The 18708-nt window shown below is 40.8% G+C and overlaps 1 protein-coding gene across 4 annotated transcripts; it reads left to right on the top strand.

The window, feature by feature from the left end:
• The first annotated feature begins 6154 nt into the window (after positions 1–6154).
• Positions 6155–18346, top strand: PRXL2C (peroxiredoxin like 2C). 4 transcript variants are annotated; one of them, XR_010729098.1, is made up of 7 exons: positions 6155–6493; positions 6905–6973; positions 8074–8127; positions 8285–8390; positions 10111–10279; positions 13829–13960; positions 16782–16898. XR_010729098.1 is itself a non-coding variant. In XM_066257412.1 (6 exons), the coding sequence occupies exons 1-6, from the start codon at positions 6296–6298 to the stop codon at positions 16907–16909; spliced, it is 687 nt and encodes a 228-aa protein (XP_066113509.1). In that variant the 5' UTR covers positions 6163–6295; the 3' UTR covers positions 16910–18346. The 4 variants fall into 4 exon arrangements, 2 of the variants coding, with proteins under 2 accessions (XP_066113511.1, XP_066113509.1); XR_010729097.1 differs by lacking the exon at positions 10111–10279 and adding an exon at positions 17165–18346 and having other exon boundaries at positions 6163–6493; positions 16782–17088; XM_066257412.1 differs by lacking the exon at positions 10111–10279 and having other exon boundaries at positions 6163–6493; positions 16782–18346.
• The last annotated feature ends 362 nt before the right edge of the window (positions 18347–18708 follow it).

Below are 18708 nucleotides of genomic sequence, written 5' to 3'. Positions count from 1 at the left end.
ATTTTCTTTTTTTTTCTTTTTTTTTCTTTTTTTTTTTTCTGAAGCTGGAAACAGGGAGAGACAGTCAGACAGACTCCCGCATGCGCCCGACCAGGATCCACCCGGCACGCCCACCAGGGGCGGTGCTCTGCCCCCCAGGGGGCGATGCTCTGCCCATCCTGGGCGTCGCCATATTGCGACCAGAGCCACTCTAGCGCCTGAGGCAGAGGCCACAGAGCCATGCCCAGCGTCCGGGCCATCTCTGCTCCAATGGAGCCTTGGCTGCGGGAGGGGAAGAGAGAGACAGAGAGGAAAGCGCGGCGGAGGGGTGGAGAAGCAAATGGGCGCTTCTCCTGTGTGCCCTGGCCGGAAATCGAACCCGGGTCCTCCGCACGCTAGGCCGACGCTCTACCGCTGAGCCAACCGGCCAGGGCCTGTTAGACTATTTTCAATAAACTGGTATTTCCAATTCAAAATTATGTCTACATATCTATCCAATTTTTATTAGCATTATAGAGCTCAGGCTTTCTTTGTAAGCACCAGTTCAAGCAATTTTGCAAAACAACAGTAATAAAAATCAGATTTTCAATGTCAACTACATCAGAAGATGAAAGAATTGGTTCTCAGGATCATCACTTAATCCATTGTACCAGTAGTTACACTCATTATTACTTCTAAATCATCATCCTGACAACTCCAAGGAATTCTTTATTTTTTTAGGTTCAAGAATATATCTCCTAGGAGAGATGTCTGAGCCCAAAAGGAGGGGCATAACACCTGTTCTGACCTACCTCCTTCTTTGTCTCTCTTTGCCAGGTACATAACACCTTTTCTCTCATAAGTCTCCCTGGAAGCCCAGCAGAAATAATCTCCCCTCTACTAGGGAAACTGCTCACAATAATGAAAGAGATACAGTTTGTTTTCTTGTTGGAGACTGTACAGTTTCTAAATACCAGTAGACTGCCTGGCCAACTGGCTATTTTAATGATCTTCTAGTGTTCTATAGAACACAGTGCCCAACTCACAGAACTATATAATTAGCTTATTTTGTGTGTGTGTGTGTGTGTGTGTGTGTGTGTGTGTGTGACAGACAGAGAAAGGGATGGATAGAAACAGACAGACAGGAAGGAAAAGATTTGAGAAGCATCAATTCTTCGTTGTGGCACCTTAGTTATTCATTGACTGCTTTCTCATATGTGCCTTGACCAGGGGGCTACAGCAGAGTGAGTGACTCCTTGCTCAAGCCAGTGACCCTTGGGTTCAAGTCAGTGACCATGGGGTCATGTCTGTGATCCCACGCTCAAGTCAGTGACCCCATGCTCAAGCTGGTGAGCCCGCACTCAAGCTGGATGAGCCCGTGCTCAAACCAGTGACCTCAGGGTTTTGAACCTGGATCTTCCATGTCCCAGTCCAACACTCTATCCACTACACCACCACCTGGTCAGGCTATAATTAGTTTAACTATCAGTCAGTTGACTGACTCTTAATATATAATTAATGAAATAAGAAACTACCTGATCTGACGTAACAATTCTATACATCCAAAAGATTTGAAAGAAGTAAAAACTTTGTACATGAATGTCATAGCAGCACTAGTCACAATATCCAAAGATGTAAATAATCCAAATGTCCATTAACAGATGAGTGGATAGACAAAATGTGGTATATTTGTAAAATAAAATACTATTCAGCTATAAAAAGGAAAGAAGTACCGATAGATACTACAAAACAAGTGAGCCTCAAAACATGCTAAACTGAAAAAAGCCAAACACTAAAGGTAGACTGTACAGCAAAGAGTATTTCTAAAGTAAAAAGTGACATTACATGATAAAAGGTTCTATTCATCCAAAATACAACAATCCTATGTGCATAAAACAACAGGACATCACCACACATGAAAACAAAACAGAACTAAAAGGAAAAATAGACAAATCTGTAAGAATAGTTTTCAAATTGAACATTTCTCAGCAATTGGCAGAACCACTAAATAGAAAATTGGCAAGTGTGTAAAAGAAGTGAACAAACTAATATAATTTGCATTTATAGGACATCCAGCAACAGTGAAACACATATTTCAAGAACAAATGAAACATTCAGTAAGATAGACCATATATTGTAACATAAACTTTAAACTTTTAAAACTTGATGGCCTGACCTGTGGTGCACAGTGGATAAAGTGTCAACCTGGAACGCTGAGGTCATCGAAACCCTGAGCATGCCTGGTCAAGGCACATATGGGAGTTGATGCTTCCTGCTCCTTCCCCTCTTCCCCTCTGTAAAATGAATAAATAAAATCTTAAAAACAACTTGATACACAGATTATGTCCTCTGACTATAATGAAATCACACTAGAAATAACCACAAGATAATAGAAAAATTTAATACTTGCAAATGAAACAACACACTTATAAATATTACAAAGAAAGTTAAAAAGGGAATGAAAAAGTAATTTGAACTGAATGGGAAAATAAACTTGTCAATATTTGTGCCTTGGAGTTAAAGTAGCGCTGAGTGGAAAATTTACACCACCAAATGCTTACAATACTGTAGAAAAGTAAAAGGTCTCAAATCAACAGTCTAAGATCTCATCTCATGAAACAAACAGTATAATAAATCCAAAGCAAATAGCAGCAAAGAAATAATATAGGAGCAAGGTTTAAGGATACTGAAAACATAAAAATAGAGAAAATCCAAGAAACCTGAAGTTGATCATTTGAAAATCAATAAAATTGAAACTATTAAGATAGGCCCTGGCCAGTTGGCTCAGTGGTAGAGCGGCGGCCTGGTGTGCAGGAGTCCCAGGTTTGATTCCCGGCCAGGGCACACAGGAGAAGCACCCATCTGCTTCTCCACCCCTCCCCCTCTCCTTCCTCTCTGTCTGTCTCTTTCCCTCCCGCAGCTTAGGCTCCATTGGAGTAAAGTTGGCCCGGGCGCTGAGGATGGTTCCATTGCCTCTGCCTCAGGCACTAGGATGACCCTGGTTGCAACAGAGCAATGCCCCAGATGGGCGGAGCATCTCCCCCTGGTGGGCATATTGGGTGGATCCTGGTCCGGCGCATGCGGGAGTCTGACTGCCTCCCCATTTCCAACTTCAGAAAAATAAAAAATAAAAAACTATTAAGATAAAACAACAAAAAAGGAGATACAAGTATCAAATTCAGGAATAAAAAAGATTATATCACTACCCATAGATATTAAAAGAATATTTAGGGAACATCACAACTATGCACATCAATTTGACAATTTAGGTCCAACTGACCAATATTGAGGACAACATCACAAATTACCAAAACTCGCTCGAGGTATATCAGAAAACAAATTTTTATATAACTGTTAAGTAAAATTCATAGTAAAAATAGGTGTTCAGGCCTAGTTGATTACAATGTTGAACTCACCTGTATTTTAAAAATAATTGACCATGGCCAGTGGCTAATAGAGTGTCAGCCTGGCATGTGGACATTTGGTTTCCATTCCGGGTCAAGGCACACATGAGAAATGACCTCTGCTTCACTCCCCTTTCCTCTTCCCCTTCTCTTCTACTTCTCCCACAGCTAGTGGCTCGATTGGTTCAAGTGTCAACCCCAGGCACTGAGGATAGCTCAGTTGGTCCAAGCATCAGCCTCAGGTGCTAAGGATGGCTCAGTTGATTCGAGCATCATCAGCCCAGACAGGGTTGCCAGGTAGGTTCTCGCAGGAGTCTGTCTCACTATCTCCCCTCCTCTCACAAAAATTTAAAATAATTTATCATTTTTTCCTTGTGCCCCTGTCATGATCATTTTGGCTTATCCCTCTATGTCCATTCTATACAAATAATCGATTTAAACTGATGGATAAGCAAGAAAGAAAGGTCTAAGCTATTCAAGTAAAACTGAACTATTAATAAGTGGAGAAGTTTGCTAGGGCTTCTAGAGATTAAGGCATTTAGGCTTCTTTGCAGTACCTGAGCTAGAACATGCTGCCCTGTTGTGGCTGGCAGCCATTTTGTGACTGTGGGAGGCCAATTTAAGGGCAAAGCCCACACAAAGGATGGTAGAGCCAAGAGAACAGCAGAGGAGGAAGTCTTAATCATACCATACCTAGAACCTGGCCTGGCCTGTTATGGTAGATAATAAATATCCTTATAATACAAGACCATTTGAGTCAAAGTTCTGTGTCATTAGAAACCAAGAGCATCATAAGTGATACAAGTTCTCACTATATGTTATTCATACTTCTGCTGTAGTATTGATTGCTCTTCATCACAACTATTATTCTGAGATTATTTTCCCAACCAGACTATTTTGTTTTTACTTCATATTTGAGAGGAGGGAGGCAGATAGACACCCGCATGTGCCGCAACCAGGATCCACCCAGCAAGCCCACTAGGGGGTGATGCTCTGCCCATCTGGGGTGTTGCTCTGTTCCTCAGCAACCAAGCTCTTCTAGGACCTGAAGTGGAGGCCATGGAGCTATCCTCAGTTCCTGGGCCAACTTGCTCCAGTGGAGCCATGGCTGCTGGAGGAGAATTGAAAGAGAGAGAGAGAGAGAGAGAGAGAGAGAGAGAAGTGAGAGGGGGAGGGGTGGAAAAGCAGATGGGTGCTTCTCCTGTGTGCCCTGATCAGGAATGGAACTCGGGACGTCTACATTCCAGGTTGACACTCTATCCACTGAGCCACCAGCCAGGGCCCCAACCAGACCATTAACTCCTTGCCTTAGGCTTGTCTTAGTTATCATATTCTTTCTAGTTTCTAACACAATGTCTAATTGTGTCTAAGTTACTAAGTAAATATTTGTTGACTGTGTGAATGGTTCTACCTTTTATATCCTGAGTACAAGAATTAAGGAATTATAAGAAACACTGTTTGTTTATCTTTAGAAAATTAAAGTGTAAAGGAAACTATAATATACTACAATTAATACTCTGAAAAAACAAATACATTAGAAAGTAACCAAATAAAACATACAAACCAGAATAAGACATGTTCTGTGCAAATCGTTTGGAGCTGAATTCACACTTTTCTTTCTAGTTACTTGGACTCTGGAACATCTTTTTAGCTTTCCATTTTGAACTAATTTTAGATATACAACTGAATATCAAAATAGTACAGAGTTCCTATTTAACATTTACTCACCTTTCTCTAATGTTAACATCTTATGTAACTATGATAAATTTGTCAAAACTGAAAAATTAACATTGGTACAATTAACGTACAGACTTTATTCAGATTTTCTGTTTATGCACTAACAACCTTCTTCTGTTCCAGGAACCAGTTCAGAATATCACATTGCACTTAATTATAATTTCTCCTTATCTCCTGTGATGGTTTCTTGGTCTTTGTCTATATGACCTATAACACTTTAGAAGAGTATTGGTCTAGCCCTGGCTAGTTGGCTCAGCGGTAGAGCAGTAGCGTAGAGTATGGATGTCTTGGGTTCAATTCTGGTCAGGGCACACAGTAGAAGCGACCATTTGCCTCATAACCCCTCTCCCTCCCTCTTCTCTCTTCCCCTCCTGCAGCAGTGGCTTGCAGAGAATGACTCCATTGCCTCCCCTCAGGCACTAAAATAGATCGGTTGCCAAACTACAGAGCAGCATTCCCAGATGGGCAGAGCACCCCCTGGTAGAGGGCTTGCTGGCCGGATCCCGTTTGGGGTACATGCAGGAGTCTCTCTGACTCCCCAATTCTCACTTAATAAAAAATAAAAACAATTTTTAAAGAGTATTGGTCAAGTATTTTGTAGGATGTCCTCAATTTTTTCTGATATCTAAAGCTTTTAGGAATTCTTTTGTAATAATAACAATGCCTTATAAAAAAAATCCTCGGTAACTGGTTCTCTTGAATACATAAGAACGTCAGCCTCAGCAGCTGTGGAAAGCAGGGACTGCTCTCTTCCTAAATAGCACTTTTCTCGCTTGGGACCCACCTTACTCTTCCTACTAAGACCTGCAGGTCTCACCTAGGAGCCAAGGGGCGTGCGCGGCCCAATTCTATGGGTACCCTGCACCCCGGCCCATAGGCACTCCGCGCGCCCCGCCTCAGCCCGCGCCCCAACCCACAGCTATTCCAAGCAACCCCGCCTCCTCTTGAGCCCCGCCTTCTCTGCACCCCGCCTTCTCCGCACCCCGCCTCCTCCTGCGCCCCGCCACCTCCTGCGCCCCGCCTCCTCCTGCGCCCCGCCTCCTCCGCACCCCGCCTTGCCAGAGCCCTGCCTCCTCCTGCGCCCCGCCTTCTCCCGCGCCCCTCCCGGGCTGCGCTGGGTTCCTGGCGCCCACCACAGTGGAGACGGGTTTGGCACGCGCGGCCGGCGTGAACCCCGGCCCGCGGAAGCAGGTGTAATGGCCTCCCCAGCTCTGGCCCCGATCACGCGGCAGGTCAGCGGCCGTATCGCCGCTGCCCGAATCCCAAGCGGCCCCGAGCCGGGGCAGCCGCTGGCCGCCGCTGTGGCCGAGCTTCCAGTGCTGGACGCGTCCGGGAGGCGGGTGCCGTTCGGCGCGCTGTTTCAGGAGCGCCGGGCCATCGTAGTCTTCGTGCGGGTGAGCGCGGGCGGCCGGGAGCCCGTACCTCGCCAGCGGGCTGGGAGCCCCGGCTCGGGGGCACATCGGGGCCCTCGGAGGGTCCGGGGTCGAGAGCGGTGGCCGCCGGGTCTTTGCCGTTGTCATCCACTAGAGGCGTCCTGAATACGAAGCGTCCTCTCGCTTCCGGTAACGAGAACAGACAAATATCTCCTGAGTCGAGGCCATGTCTCAGCAAGTGAGGAGGCCTAGCAGGGACTGGGTGCGACCCTTTTTACCTACGCGTTGGGCGCCTTGATACTTTTCTTTTACCCAACTTGGATATTGAGTTCGAGTCACGCAAAACGAAGTACAGTTCATGTACTTGGTCTTTAAGGGACGTTAAGTGTGTTAGTTGCTAACTTGTTCTTTTTTACTGTGTTGGGATTTCAGCATTTCCTGTGTTACACCTGCAAGGAATACGTAGAAGATCTAGCCAAAATCCCCAAGATTTTCTTACAAGTAAGTTTTCTGAGTGAGCAGCAGCGTGCCCTGCTTCAGGGCGACCTTGTGCAAGTCACTTGTCATTTATAAGAAGTGTGGTGGGATCAGGTGTGCAGTGCATTGCCTTTCCTGCACAGATATTCCAATACCAGATTACTATCTTTCCACACGTCTCTCAAGAGCTTCCAAAAGATCTGATTCTGTCTTAATGTGTTGGTTACTGCCCACTTATATACATACTAACCATAGTAATAATTTTGATATTACGTAGTAACCTGCCTATTCACAAATGTTGAATGACAGTAACCAAAAATACAAATGCTGGCAATTATTGATATTTCCCTCCTTTATTTTTGTAATAAAAAGCACTGCAGCCCTGGGGGATGGCTCAGTTGGTTAGGACATCCTCCCAAAGCAGCAGAGGTTGCCAGTTCGATCCATTAAGGCACATACAGAAAGAGCTCAATGTTCCTGTCTTTCTCTCTCTCTCTCTCTCCCTCTCTCTCTCTCTCTTTATCTCCTCCCTCCCTCCCTATCTCTCTCCCCCACTTCCTCTCTCGCTAAAATCAATAATAATAAAAAATTAGAAAAAAAAACCCCACTCCAAATAGTTATTCATTGTAAGAAAATACTAATATATCCTAAAGGTGGAAAATTGTATTTGTAACAAACAGGGTGCACATTCCACAATCCTGTGACAGACAAATACATGTGTTTTTCTTCAGGCACATACAGGTTTGTCCCCAGGAGAGTGTTTCAGGGAAGGCATTGGTAGCCTTTGTAAAACTCAGCTCTGTTTCAGCAGTCCAGACCAAGTGGGATGTGAAAAAAATAAAACCAATTTAATAACCCTACTTTAATAGTTCTTTTTTAAAGTACATTTTTGGAGTATAGAGAATTATCGACTTTTATTTTAAAGTTATTACTTAGCAAAAGATCATCTGAATTAATTAAATATATTTTAGCATACATTTCTTTGCTTTGACACAATTTTGCTGTTTATTCCATTCTTCTAGAAGCCTATAGATGGCATTAAAATAGAAAAAAAGTTGGATAAGGGGAAGTTGTAGAAAACATCATTTCTTAATTGTATGTACGTGTGTCTTTTTCTCCTGAAGGAGGCAAGCGTCACCCTTATAGTGATTGGACAGTCGTCCTACCATCATATTGAGGTAAATATATAACAATTGAAAAACTAACAGACATAAAAAAAATTGTATGACTTGAACCACTAAGTGTAGGTTAAATTTACTAAAATTAAGTTAGATTATAATTACTTTTCTCTCTTTTTTTTTCCTTATAAAAATTCCAAATATTCTCTTTTTGTAGCCTTTCTGCAAACTGACAGGGTATTGTCATGAAATCTATGTCGATCCTGAGAGAGAAATTTATAAAAGATTGGGAATGAAAAGAGGTGAAGAAATTACCTCCGCAGGTAACACATGACATGTCTCAAGTAGAAAAAACTGATGATGTATTTTTACATTTGAATCTATATGCATAGGGGGACAAATTGTAAATTCATAAATCAGACTGCTTTTTATGATTCTAGTAAGTGATCCAAATATACCAGACTCTAAAAAGATTCATTTTCTGGCTGTGATGACACGGAAAGCTATTTGTGAAGTACTAAATGAAGTTCAAGAGCAGGCTGCAAGACAATGTTTTCAGTATGATTCCAGTTTTGTTAAAAACAAAAACCATTTCATAAACATAAAGTTCTGTAGTAACTCTGTATGTATAATGAAAAGGTTTTAAAAGCTATTTATTGCATTGCTCACCCCCAAGGAATGGAAATGAGAAGAATGGCTTTTATATGTTTTTACAATGAATACAGTGTACTTTTGTAACGAAAAGAAAAATAAGTGCTTAGGCTAATCTATTTTTATATCTCATCATCATGACTTTGAATACTCTGTGTTCTTTAACTGATGAAATGTTCATTTTCATTTAAAGCCCAACTCAAAGGGGCTCTTAATAGCTCTTCAAGCAGAAGAAATTGCTTCCCTCACTGCATTTTAATAGCACCTCATACTTGCTTATATACTTAGTTATTGCGTGTAAAGTGGCTGGCAGTATAGTTAGTTGAAGAATTTGATGTTTTACTTATCTTTATGTGGTTCACAATCCCTGTCCTTAGCACAATTCTTTATAATTAATAGAACTTAGTATGCTGTAGGTGAACTATTAATATGTGTTTTAGGTAGGAAGAACTTGGATTCTGAAATGCCAAATAAGAGAACTAAGCTCAAGCTCAAATCATTCATTCTCAACAAATATTACTGAGCTATTGATCGTGACAACCATTGTGTGGATTCTCCAGGAAGATAGTGGTAAAAGACACAGTCTCTACCATCCTGAGGCTCATATTCTACTTTGAGAGACAGAAGCAAACAGCTAATTACCATCTAGTTCTAGTTTAAGGGCTTTTAATAGAGGAGAACATGTTCTGAAAAGACCTATGCCAGAAATACAAAGGGAAAGAGTATCTGGGAGGTCTTCTCAGAGGAGGTGTTGTCTAAGCTCACTCTTAAAGGAGTTAGCTGGGTGAAGTGAGGTGGAGGAAGGGTGCCGCTGACAGAAAGCACCTGCAGAAGCACACAGGCATGAAAAAACTTGTCTCTTGGGAGAAGAGGTGTGTGTCCCTGATTTGGCCAGGGGCTAAGAGTCAGTTTGGAAATTGGTGTGAGCCTGACCTTTGGTGGCGCAGTGGATAAAGCGTCAACCTGGAACGCTGAAGTTGCTGGTTCGAAACCCTGCACTTGTCTGGTCAAGGCACACATGGGAGTTGATGCTTCCTGCTCTTCCTCAGTTTCTTTTTTTTTTTAATTTTTTTATTTATTTATTCATTTTAGAGAGGAGAGGGAGAGAGAGAGAGGGAGAGAGAGAGGAAGGGAGAGAGAAGGGGGGAGGAGCTGGAAGCATCAACTCCCATATGTGCCTTGACCAGGCAAGCCCAGGGTTTCAAACCAGCAACCTCAGCATTTCCAGGTCGACGCTTTATCCACTGCGCCACCACAGGTCAGGCCTCCTCCTCAGTATCTTTCTCTCTCTCTCTCTCTCTCTCTCTCTCTCTCTCTCTCATTCTCCTCTCTAAAATGATTTTTTTTTTAATTTACCATCTTCAACTATTTTTTTTATTTATTCATTTTTAGAGAGGAGAGAGACAGAGAGGAAGAGAGAGGAGAGAGAGACAGAGAAAGAGAAGGGGGGAGGAGCTGGAAGCATCAACTCCCATATGTGCCTTGACCAAGCAAGCCCAGGGTTTCGAACCGGCAACCTCAGCATTTCCAGGTCAACGCTTTATCCACTGCGCCACCACAGGTCAGGCCATGATTTTTTTTTTAATTAAAAAAAAATAAAAGGAAATTGGTGTGAGCCAAGGGATAGGTTGTGACCAACTCATGCCCAGTATGGGTTGACCTGCCAAGGAGTTTGGATTTGTTCTGGAGGCCTTGGGGGAATCCTACAAGTATTTGAAGTGGACAAGTTATACAGTCATGTATCCAGAATAAAGGAGGAATTGAAACCCACCAACCAGAGGCAGTGATATTTGTGACAAGGTTATATACAGTAATAAGCTCAAAAAGAATGATAGGACCTGAAGTAGAGGTGGATGAACAGGAGGGGATGGGTTGGGGAGCTATTTTTGAGATAGAGTTGACATGATCCATATTGATGAGCTAGCATAAACACAGTTGGCTCTTTTTCTCTCTTTAGTGTAGGAAATTTCAACAGTATTACTTGTGGACGTTACTTTTTGGGGGACTGATTTCCTGTGCTGTAACAGTCTCAGCACCTTTGAAAGGTCTCTATCAGTTAGCACTTAAGTAGAAACTGTGATTCACTTTAGTAACACCTCACCAATCATTGCCACAACAACGATATGGAATTGCAAAGAAAGCAGATGAATTCTAAACAAAATATATTCATTCTTGTGTTTAAAAGAGAGGGTTTAGTCAAATCTTTTAAACTCCTCTGACCCATGTTAAAGTGCTGTATTTCCACCTGACCTGTGCTGGTGCAGTGAATAGAGTGTTGATCTGGAATGCTGAAGTTGCTGGTTCAAAACCCTGGGCTTGCTGAGTCAAGGCACATTCCTACTCCTCTCTGACCCTCCCCCACCTTTTTCTCTCTCTCTTTCCTGTCTCTAAATTCAATAAATAAAATCTTTTTTTTTAAAGTACTGTATTTCCAAAGAGAAAATATTAAGTTCTTATAAAATAATATTTTAAAGATCCTCCCTGAAACAGTGTAAATCACAGAATCGGTCTCAGAATAGTCCTACTTGAAGTCAACACACTAAAAAAATACTATACGATTATCATTTTATTTATTTATTTATTTTTATTGAGTGAAAGGCAGGGAGGGAGGCAGGCAGACAGTCTCCCACATGTGCCCTGACAGGATCCACTTGGCAAGCCCCCTACCAGGCAATGTTCTTCCCATCTGGGGCTGCTGCTCTGTTGCTCGGCAACCAAGCTATCTTAGCACCTGAGGCAAGCCATGGAGCCATGGACCAACTGGCTGGAACCATTGGAGCCTTGGCTGCAGGAAGGGGAGAGAGAGAGAAGGGGGAGGGATTGAGATTGAGAAGCAGATGGTCATTTCTCTGTGTACCCTGACCTGGAATTGAACCCAGAACTTCCCCACACCAGGCCAACACTACTGCTGAACCAACCAGCCAGGGCCATGATTATAATTATTAATTAATTGCACATTTTAGAAAGAAAAAGAAGAAGAAAATACAGACATTAAATGCAAGGAAGTAATGAGTTTTCCAGTAGTATTTCATTTGCCTCTTTTGATAAGAAGCAAATTTATTTATTTATTTATTTATTTTATTTTTTACAGAGACAGAGGGATAGACAGGGACAGACAGACAGGAATGGAGAGATGAGAAGCATCAGTCAATAGTTTTTTGTTCCACATTGCGACACCTTAGTTGTTCATTGATTGCTTTCTCATATGTGTCTTGACTATGGGCCTTCAGCAGACCGAGTAACCCCTTGCTTTAGTCAGTGACCCTGGGTCCAAGCTGGTGAGCTTTTTGCTCAAACCAGATGAGCCCATGGTCAAGCTGGCGACCTCGGGGTCTCGAACCTGGGTCCTCCGCATCCCAGTCCAATGCTCTATCCCCTGCGCCATTGCCTGGTCAGACTATAAGAAGCAAATTTATGATATTAAATCTACAGTGATGACTGGAGGTAAAAGATAAGTACAATGGAGAAAACATGCCTCTTAATATATTTACTTAATGGTCCTGGCTGGGTTGTTCAGTGGATAGAGCGTCGTCCTGGCACATCTAGGCCGTGGTTTTGACCCCTTGTTCAGGGCACATGTAAGAAGCAAACTGAATGCACCATTAAGTGGAACAATGAGTTGATGCTTCTCTCTCTCTCTCTCTCTCTCTCTCTCTCTCTCCCCCCCTCCCCCCTTCCCTCTCCCTTCCCCCTCTCTCAAATCAATGGGGGGGGGGTTTTTTTGTTTGTTTGTTTTTATTTTTTTAAATTTTATTCATTCATTTTTAGAGAGGAGAGAGAGAGAGAGAGAAGGAGAGAGAGAAACAGAGAGAGAGAAGGGGGAAGAGCTGGAAGCATCAACTCCCATATGTGCCTTGACCAGGCAAGCCCAGGGTTTCGAACCGGCGACCTCAGCATTTCCAGGTCGACGCTTTATCCACTGCGCTACCACAGGTCAGGCCGGGGGGAGTTTTTTTTAAAAACCATTTTCTTAGTGTTTTAAAATTCAAATTAAAGTCCAAGAATCAAAGTAAACAGGAATAACTGAAAAAACAGGAATTTATTTGTAAGAACTAAATTCAAACTGGCAAAATTAGTGTGTTCTTCACAGCAAAGATTGTTAAATTCTAAGATGTAGAATCTCCTTCAGTTGAATTTCTAACATTTCAGAAATATCAAATGACCCTTTCTTTGGACATAAGGAGATAGTATGTACTTCTGAACATTTTTTGTAGGTATAGAATCCCATAAAAGAGTAAACTTGAGTGTTTTCCCCATGTCTCCAAGCTAATGAGCCAGTATTTGTTTCTTGGTAAAATAAATGTCCATTCTAATGTAAGTATGAAAGAAATAGAAGAGTTCAAGAGATGGAGGTAAGTAATAGTTATGTGGGAATATCAAGAAAACAGGCAGGTCAAAGGCAGCATAATCATCAAAATAAAAAGTGAAAAGCACCCTGGCCGGATAGCTCGGTTGGTTATGTCCTAAGGCACAGAGATTGCGGTTCAATTTCCGGTCAGGGCTCACACACAGGAACAGCTCAATGTTTCTGTCTCTTTCTTTCTCTCTCTTTCCCTTCCTCTTTTGCTGAAATAAAAATAAAATAAAAAGTTAAGAGCAAGCCATGAAAGACAGAAAGGAGAAAAGTAAGTTACAAGAAGGGTAAAATGACTGAGTTTCTTCACTAAAGGGAGTTAAAGTAAAATAATAGTCAGTATAAGAAAGGATATAGAAAAAATGGCAGCCAATGGTCTAGGTCTATCATCACTTTTTCCTTTAAAGCAGAAGTCCTCAACTGGGCACAGTTTTGCCTCCCCCCGCCCCAGGGGACGTTTGACATTGTCAAGAGACATTTTTAGTTGTCACAATCTGGTGGATGGTGGGTACTGTGGCATATAGTGGGTGCAGAGGGCAAGGGTGCTGCTAAGCACCCTACATTGTACAGGACAAAGAATTTCTGGTCTGAAAATGTTAGTAGTCAAGGGTTAAGAAACCATTCTTTGAAGGAAAAAAAGATTAAGTCTAAAGTTAAGATGACACACAAGAAAAAATGTTTTTAGAAGTACTAACATTATCTTTGTAATAGCCAATATAAAATGATAACAGCTAAAGACACCTTTTAATATTTCAGGACAGAGCCCCCATATAAAGTCTAATATACTCTCAGGAAGCTTTCGGAGCCTGTGGCGGGCAGTGACGGGCCCTCTCTTTGATTTTCAAGGAGATCCGGTTCAGCAAGGTGGCACCCTTATTTTAGGCCCAGGTAAGCATGAAAATCCAGATCCAGCAGGTACTCCTTGTGCCTTTTTTTTTTTTTTTGTATTTTTCTGAAGCTGGAAACGGGGAGAGACAGTCAGACAGACTCCCGGGATCCACCCGGCTCCGGGGCGTCGCTCTGTTGCGACCAGAGCCACTCCAGCGCCTGGGGCAGAGGCCAAGGAGCCATCCCCAGCGCCCGGGCCATCTTTTGCTCCAATGGAGCCTTGGCTGCGGGAGGGGAAGAGAGAGACAGAGAGGAAGGGGAGGGGGAGGGGTGGAGAAGCAGATGGGCGCTTCTCCTGTGTGCCCTGGCCGGGAATCAAACCTGGGACCCGTGCACGCCAGGCCTATGCTCTACCACTGAGCCAACCGGCCATGGCCACTCCTTGTGCCTTTTAGAAGTCCAGAGGCCTTCTTCATAAAATAACCCCATAGAAATGGTCAGCTTGACATTGTACCAGTCAGGGTGCTGTGCTTTCATAGGGGGCACCTTTTATTTTCAAAAGCTTGTGTGTGCTTTGAGGTCTGACTGTTGGATGTACTGTGCTCATCATTCCATGCCCGAGTGCTTTCAGGTATTTGGGATAAGAAAAGTCAGTGGTGGTTTGGCAAACTGTATATGGCTATCACACCCTTGAAGAGGTTCAGTGGCCTGACCTGTGCTGGTGCAGTGGATAAAGTGTTGACCTGGAACGCTGAGGCTCCCAATTTGAAACGCTGGGGCTCGCCCGGTCAAGGCACATACGAAAAGCAACTACTATTAAGTTAATGCTTTCCTCTCCTTCTCTCTCTCTCTCCCTCTCCTCTTTCTAAAATCAATAAATGAAATTTAAAAAAAAAAATGTTCAGTGGAGCTGAACATTTCTCAATAGGAGAAAGTCATCAAGCACTTTTTTTTTTTAAGTCAATAGATGAATTGATCTAGTTATTTATAACCAGCAAAACTAGACTTGCTCACTGTTAGAAAGCAAGTCAGCCCCAGGGACAGCTTGCTCATTCAATAACAATTACTATAAGCCACATGCTTTAAATAGCTTTATTGTTCAGTTTAGACCCCCTGAAATGTCTTTGGCCCCACTCTGCTAAATGGTAAGTGTTGCAGTCAGGAATAAACACCCAGACGTGGCAGTGCCAAAACACCTGTCACTGTGTTGTAAACTGCTTTTTCTTGATTCCCTCTTTAAAATTGTCCACGTTAGTGAATGTAGCTTCTGAGAGTTATAACATTTACATTTACTTTAATAAATTCCAGCTAGCTAAAAAGAAGTCTGTTTTGACCAAGCATTCTGACTTTTGGGCTTATTTATTTATTCATTTTAGAGGAGAGAGAAGGAGGGGAGGAGCAGGAAGCATCAACTCCCATATGTGCCTTGACCGGACAAGCCCAGGGTTTCGAACTGGCGACCTCAATGTTCCAGGTCGACCCTTTATCCCCTGCACCACCACAGGCCAGGCTGACTTTTGGGTTTTTTGTATCTGGAACCTACAGCTAGTTGAAATCTGTTATTAAACTCCCTTTCCCTCTCTCTCATGAATTTATACCAGTTAGGGTAGCCAGAAAAGGAGTGTTTCATGAGAATGAGTCCTGTTAGCTGACCCAGAACAACACTGAACCATATCTCTGACTGACTTGTGTTCATCCTCAGACCTGAAGGTGTTTTATTGAGCTCCCTTCTCCATGTCTCAGCATCATTTGACCATACATTCAGTTATGTAAGAATAAAGAGTTCAGGGAGAGTGTCATTTGTGTCCCAAGTTGAAAACACACTTAATAAGGAGGTGAAGCTACTAGAAAAAATGTAGCTCCTCTAATAAAAGAGCTAGATGGACTTATTTATACTGCTCACAAACTTTAGGGGATATTTCAAAATGAATATGAAGAGATAAAAAAAGCATTTGATTTTTTTTTCATTAAACAAGAACATAAGAAAAGCAAACAACAAGTCAAAGAAAGTTTTTCCATTATGCAAATGAGATGCAAAACCAATTTTTATTTCATTAGTGAAAATGCACTATACAAAAGGCTGAAAGTACTGGAGTATCTGCACATTCCCTGATCCCCTAATTTTACTCACAAAAATTTTTGCTCATGGTTAAACCAGTATTTCATTTAGCTTTTTTACATTGTTGGACAATAAGCCAGTTTATGATATTAAATCTATCATGATGACTGTGGACAACACATAAGTACAATGCAAAAAAACATGCCTCTAATAATGTTTCATTAATCTACTGTTTTAAGTTAAAATTCTGGTCTGGAACCCAAGAATCAAAGTAAACAGAACTAGACTGTAAATTATGATTTCTTTTATATTTTAGCAGATAAAAGGATTATGGATATCTAAGTATATCCTAACTGATTGTCTTAATGTCTTTATTTTTCAGCCTCTTTTGTTCTGTAGTTATAATGCAGATAGCCTATTAAATCAGAATTTGGGAGTGAATTTTTTAAGCGAGTGATTTGTTCCATTATTACATTGAAGAAACACATGTGATCCAGCTTGATCTATGTTAGTTCCATATTCTGCCTGTCTGACAGGACATTTTATTTAATTACATTGAGTAAAAGCTAATAGAAGTTTATAATTTAAGAATCTTTCCCCTTGGATCTTATAAAACATTAAGAGTCACTCTTATTTAACCATAGCCTTGTCATGCTTTATTACCTTAATTAAAAATTATGGCATTATATATAGAATATAATGTACTCTGGGTAATTAATTTTCCACTTTGGTCTAATTAAAAGTTGAAAAGCTTTCTTGATCCTAGTAAGCAACAAACCCAATAGATGATAATATCTGCCTTTTATTCTTATTGTCTTCTAGGTCACTACATCCATTTTATACACCGTGACAGGAATAGATTGGATCACAAACCTATCAACTCTATTTTGCAACTTGTGGGAGTTCAGCATGTAGACTTCACAAGCAGACCATCAGTTATCCATGTGTGAAAACACAGCCTCTGTCACTTCCAGGACCCTGGAGATGCGGCCTGAAATGTGGAGTGGAGCGTCTTGGTGCAGTGTCTAATTTGTTGGCTCTCCCCATCCTTCGAGGAGTTATGAAAACATAAGGAGACATGCACCAGTTGACATGCATGCTGAGAGGCATCAGTTGTCATAAATGTAACGTATATTTATAATTGTATAGCTTTTAAAGTTTTATTTTATATAAACAAAAGTTTATTTTGTTCAAAATTTTAAAAGCTATACAATTATAAATACTATTTATTGTATGTTATATCCATTCAGTGAAATGTGTTTTGTTTTGTTTTTGGTTTGGTTTGGTTTTTTATCCATGAAAATCATGAATCTTTATGATGAGCATATAAGGGGGAGGTTAAGCAACTCCACACCCTTTTATCCAGTGGAAAAAGTAAAGGCATGAAATTTTGATTTATTATTATTATATAGTATTAAATAATATAATCACATTTTTATATGTATTTGTTTATATTTTTATATGCTTAGAAAAATAGACAAATACAAACACCGGAATATCATTTGCACGTATCTCTATGTGGTAGGATTATTTTCTTTCTTGTACTTTTCTGTATTCCCATCTATTATACAGTGAGCGTGATACATTTCTTTGGCCAGGAAAAGGTCTTTAAAAATTATATTACAAATATATTCCTATACAGCAGACTCCATATAGGTACAGGTTTAGAGACTGCAATCTAATATTTCCCTCCTAATGGCTTTACTTAGAGAAAATAAGGCAAACCACACTCTTCATCTAGGCTGTTCAGAGTGACCTTGTCACGACACCTCCACTATTCATTTCACTAGGATTGGTTTTTTTTTGGGGGGGGGGGTGTTGGTAAAAAAGAGAAAAATATTTTTTCGATATTTAAGATATATATTTAAAATATGGTGGGCATGCTTTTTGAAAGGGAATTTTAAGAATCTTTTAAAATTACTTTCTTCCTTAAACTTACACCGTAGTTTGGTTGTACATTCTAGACAGTTCTGTTTCTCACCCCAGAATTGCTTTTTTTTAGTGGAGTATTTCTTCTTTTACTTTTCTAGAATCTTCACATGAAGTGTCCCAGAAATTCTGATGAAAAGTAGAGCAAAATCAAAATACAAAGTAGGGCAAAAGTAAGGATTTGCAGTTGTTCATATGGAAAATAATATACAATAATTAATAAATAATAATACAAGTATGTGTTTCACATGCAAATGTGAATCTACTTTTGCCCACCCTCAATTAGTAGTGATTAGCAAGTATAATACTGTTTTGAATTTACAACTCTTTTATATCAAGTATATGAAGTCACACAAAAAGTTTATATTCAAAGTATGTATTTTTATGTATGTATAGATGCATAATCATGTTTTTCATAAATAAAAATGAAATTTCTCATAAAATTGAAAATGAAGCAATTCTGTGCTATGTTTTATGGGAAGGAAAGACTGGTGATAACCCAGATCTCTTTGCTGATTTTAGACTTAAAACTTCTGAATCATAGTTTACACAAAATTTATATATATATATAAACTTTCCTTTGTAAAAAGTTTTATTTATTGATTTTAGTGAGAGAGACAAAAACATCCTCTTTGCTTCGGGACAACGCTCTGACCAATCGGGCTATCCTGCCTGAGCTGCAAACATTCTTTATGTGATTTCAGACAAGCACAATTACATAAATACAAAACATTGGTAAATTGCCTCCCTAAACAAGCATTTAATATAAAAGTTACTTACAGTGGTTGTTATGAAATATATAAAACTTGTTCTGCATCCA

This window comes from Saccopteryx bilineata, chromosome 2, assembly GCF_036850765.1.
Source record: "Saccopteryx bilineata isolate mSacBil1 chromosome 2, mSacBil1_pri_phased_curated, whole genome shotgun sequence".
NCBI classification, from domain to species: Eukaryota; Metazoa; Chordata; class Mammalia; order Chiroptera; family Emballonuridae; genus Saccopteryx; species Saccopteryx bilineata.
This window is presented reverse-complemented; position numbering and strand designations above follow the sequence as displayed.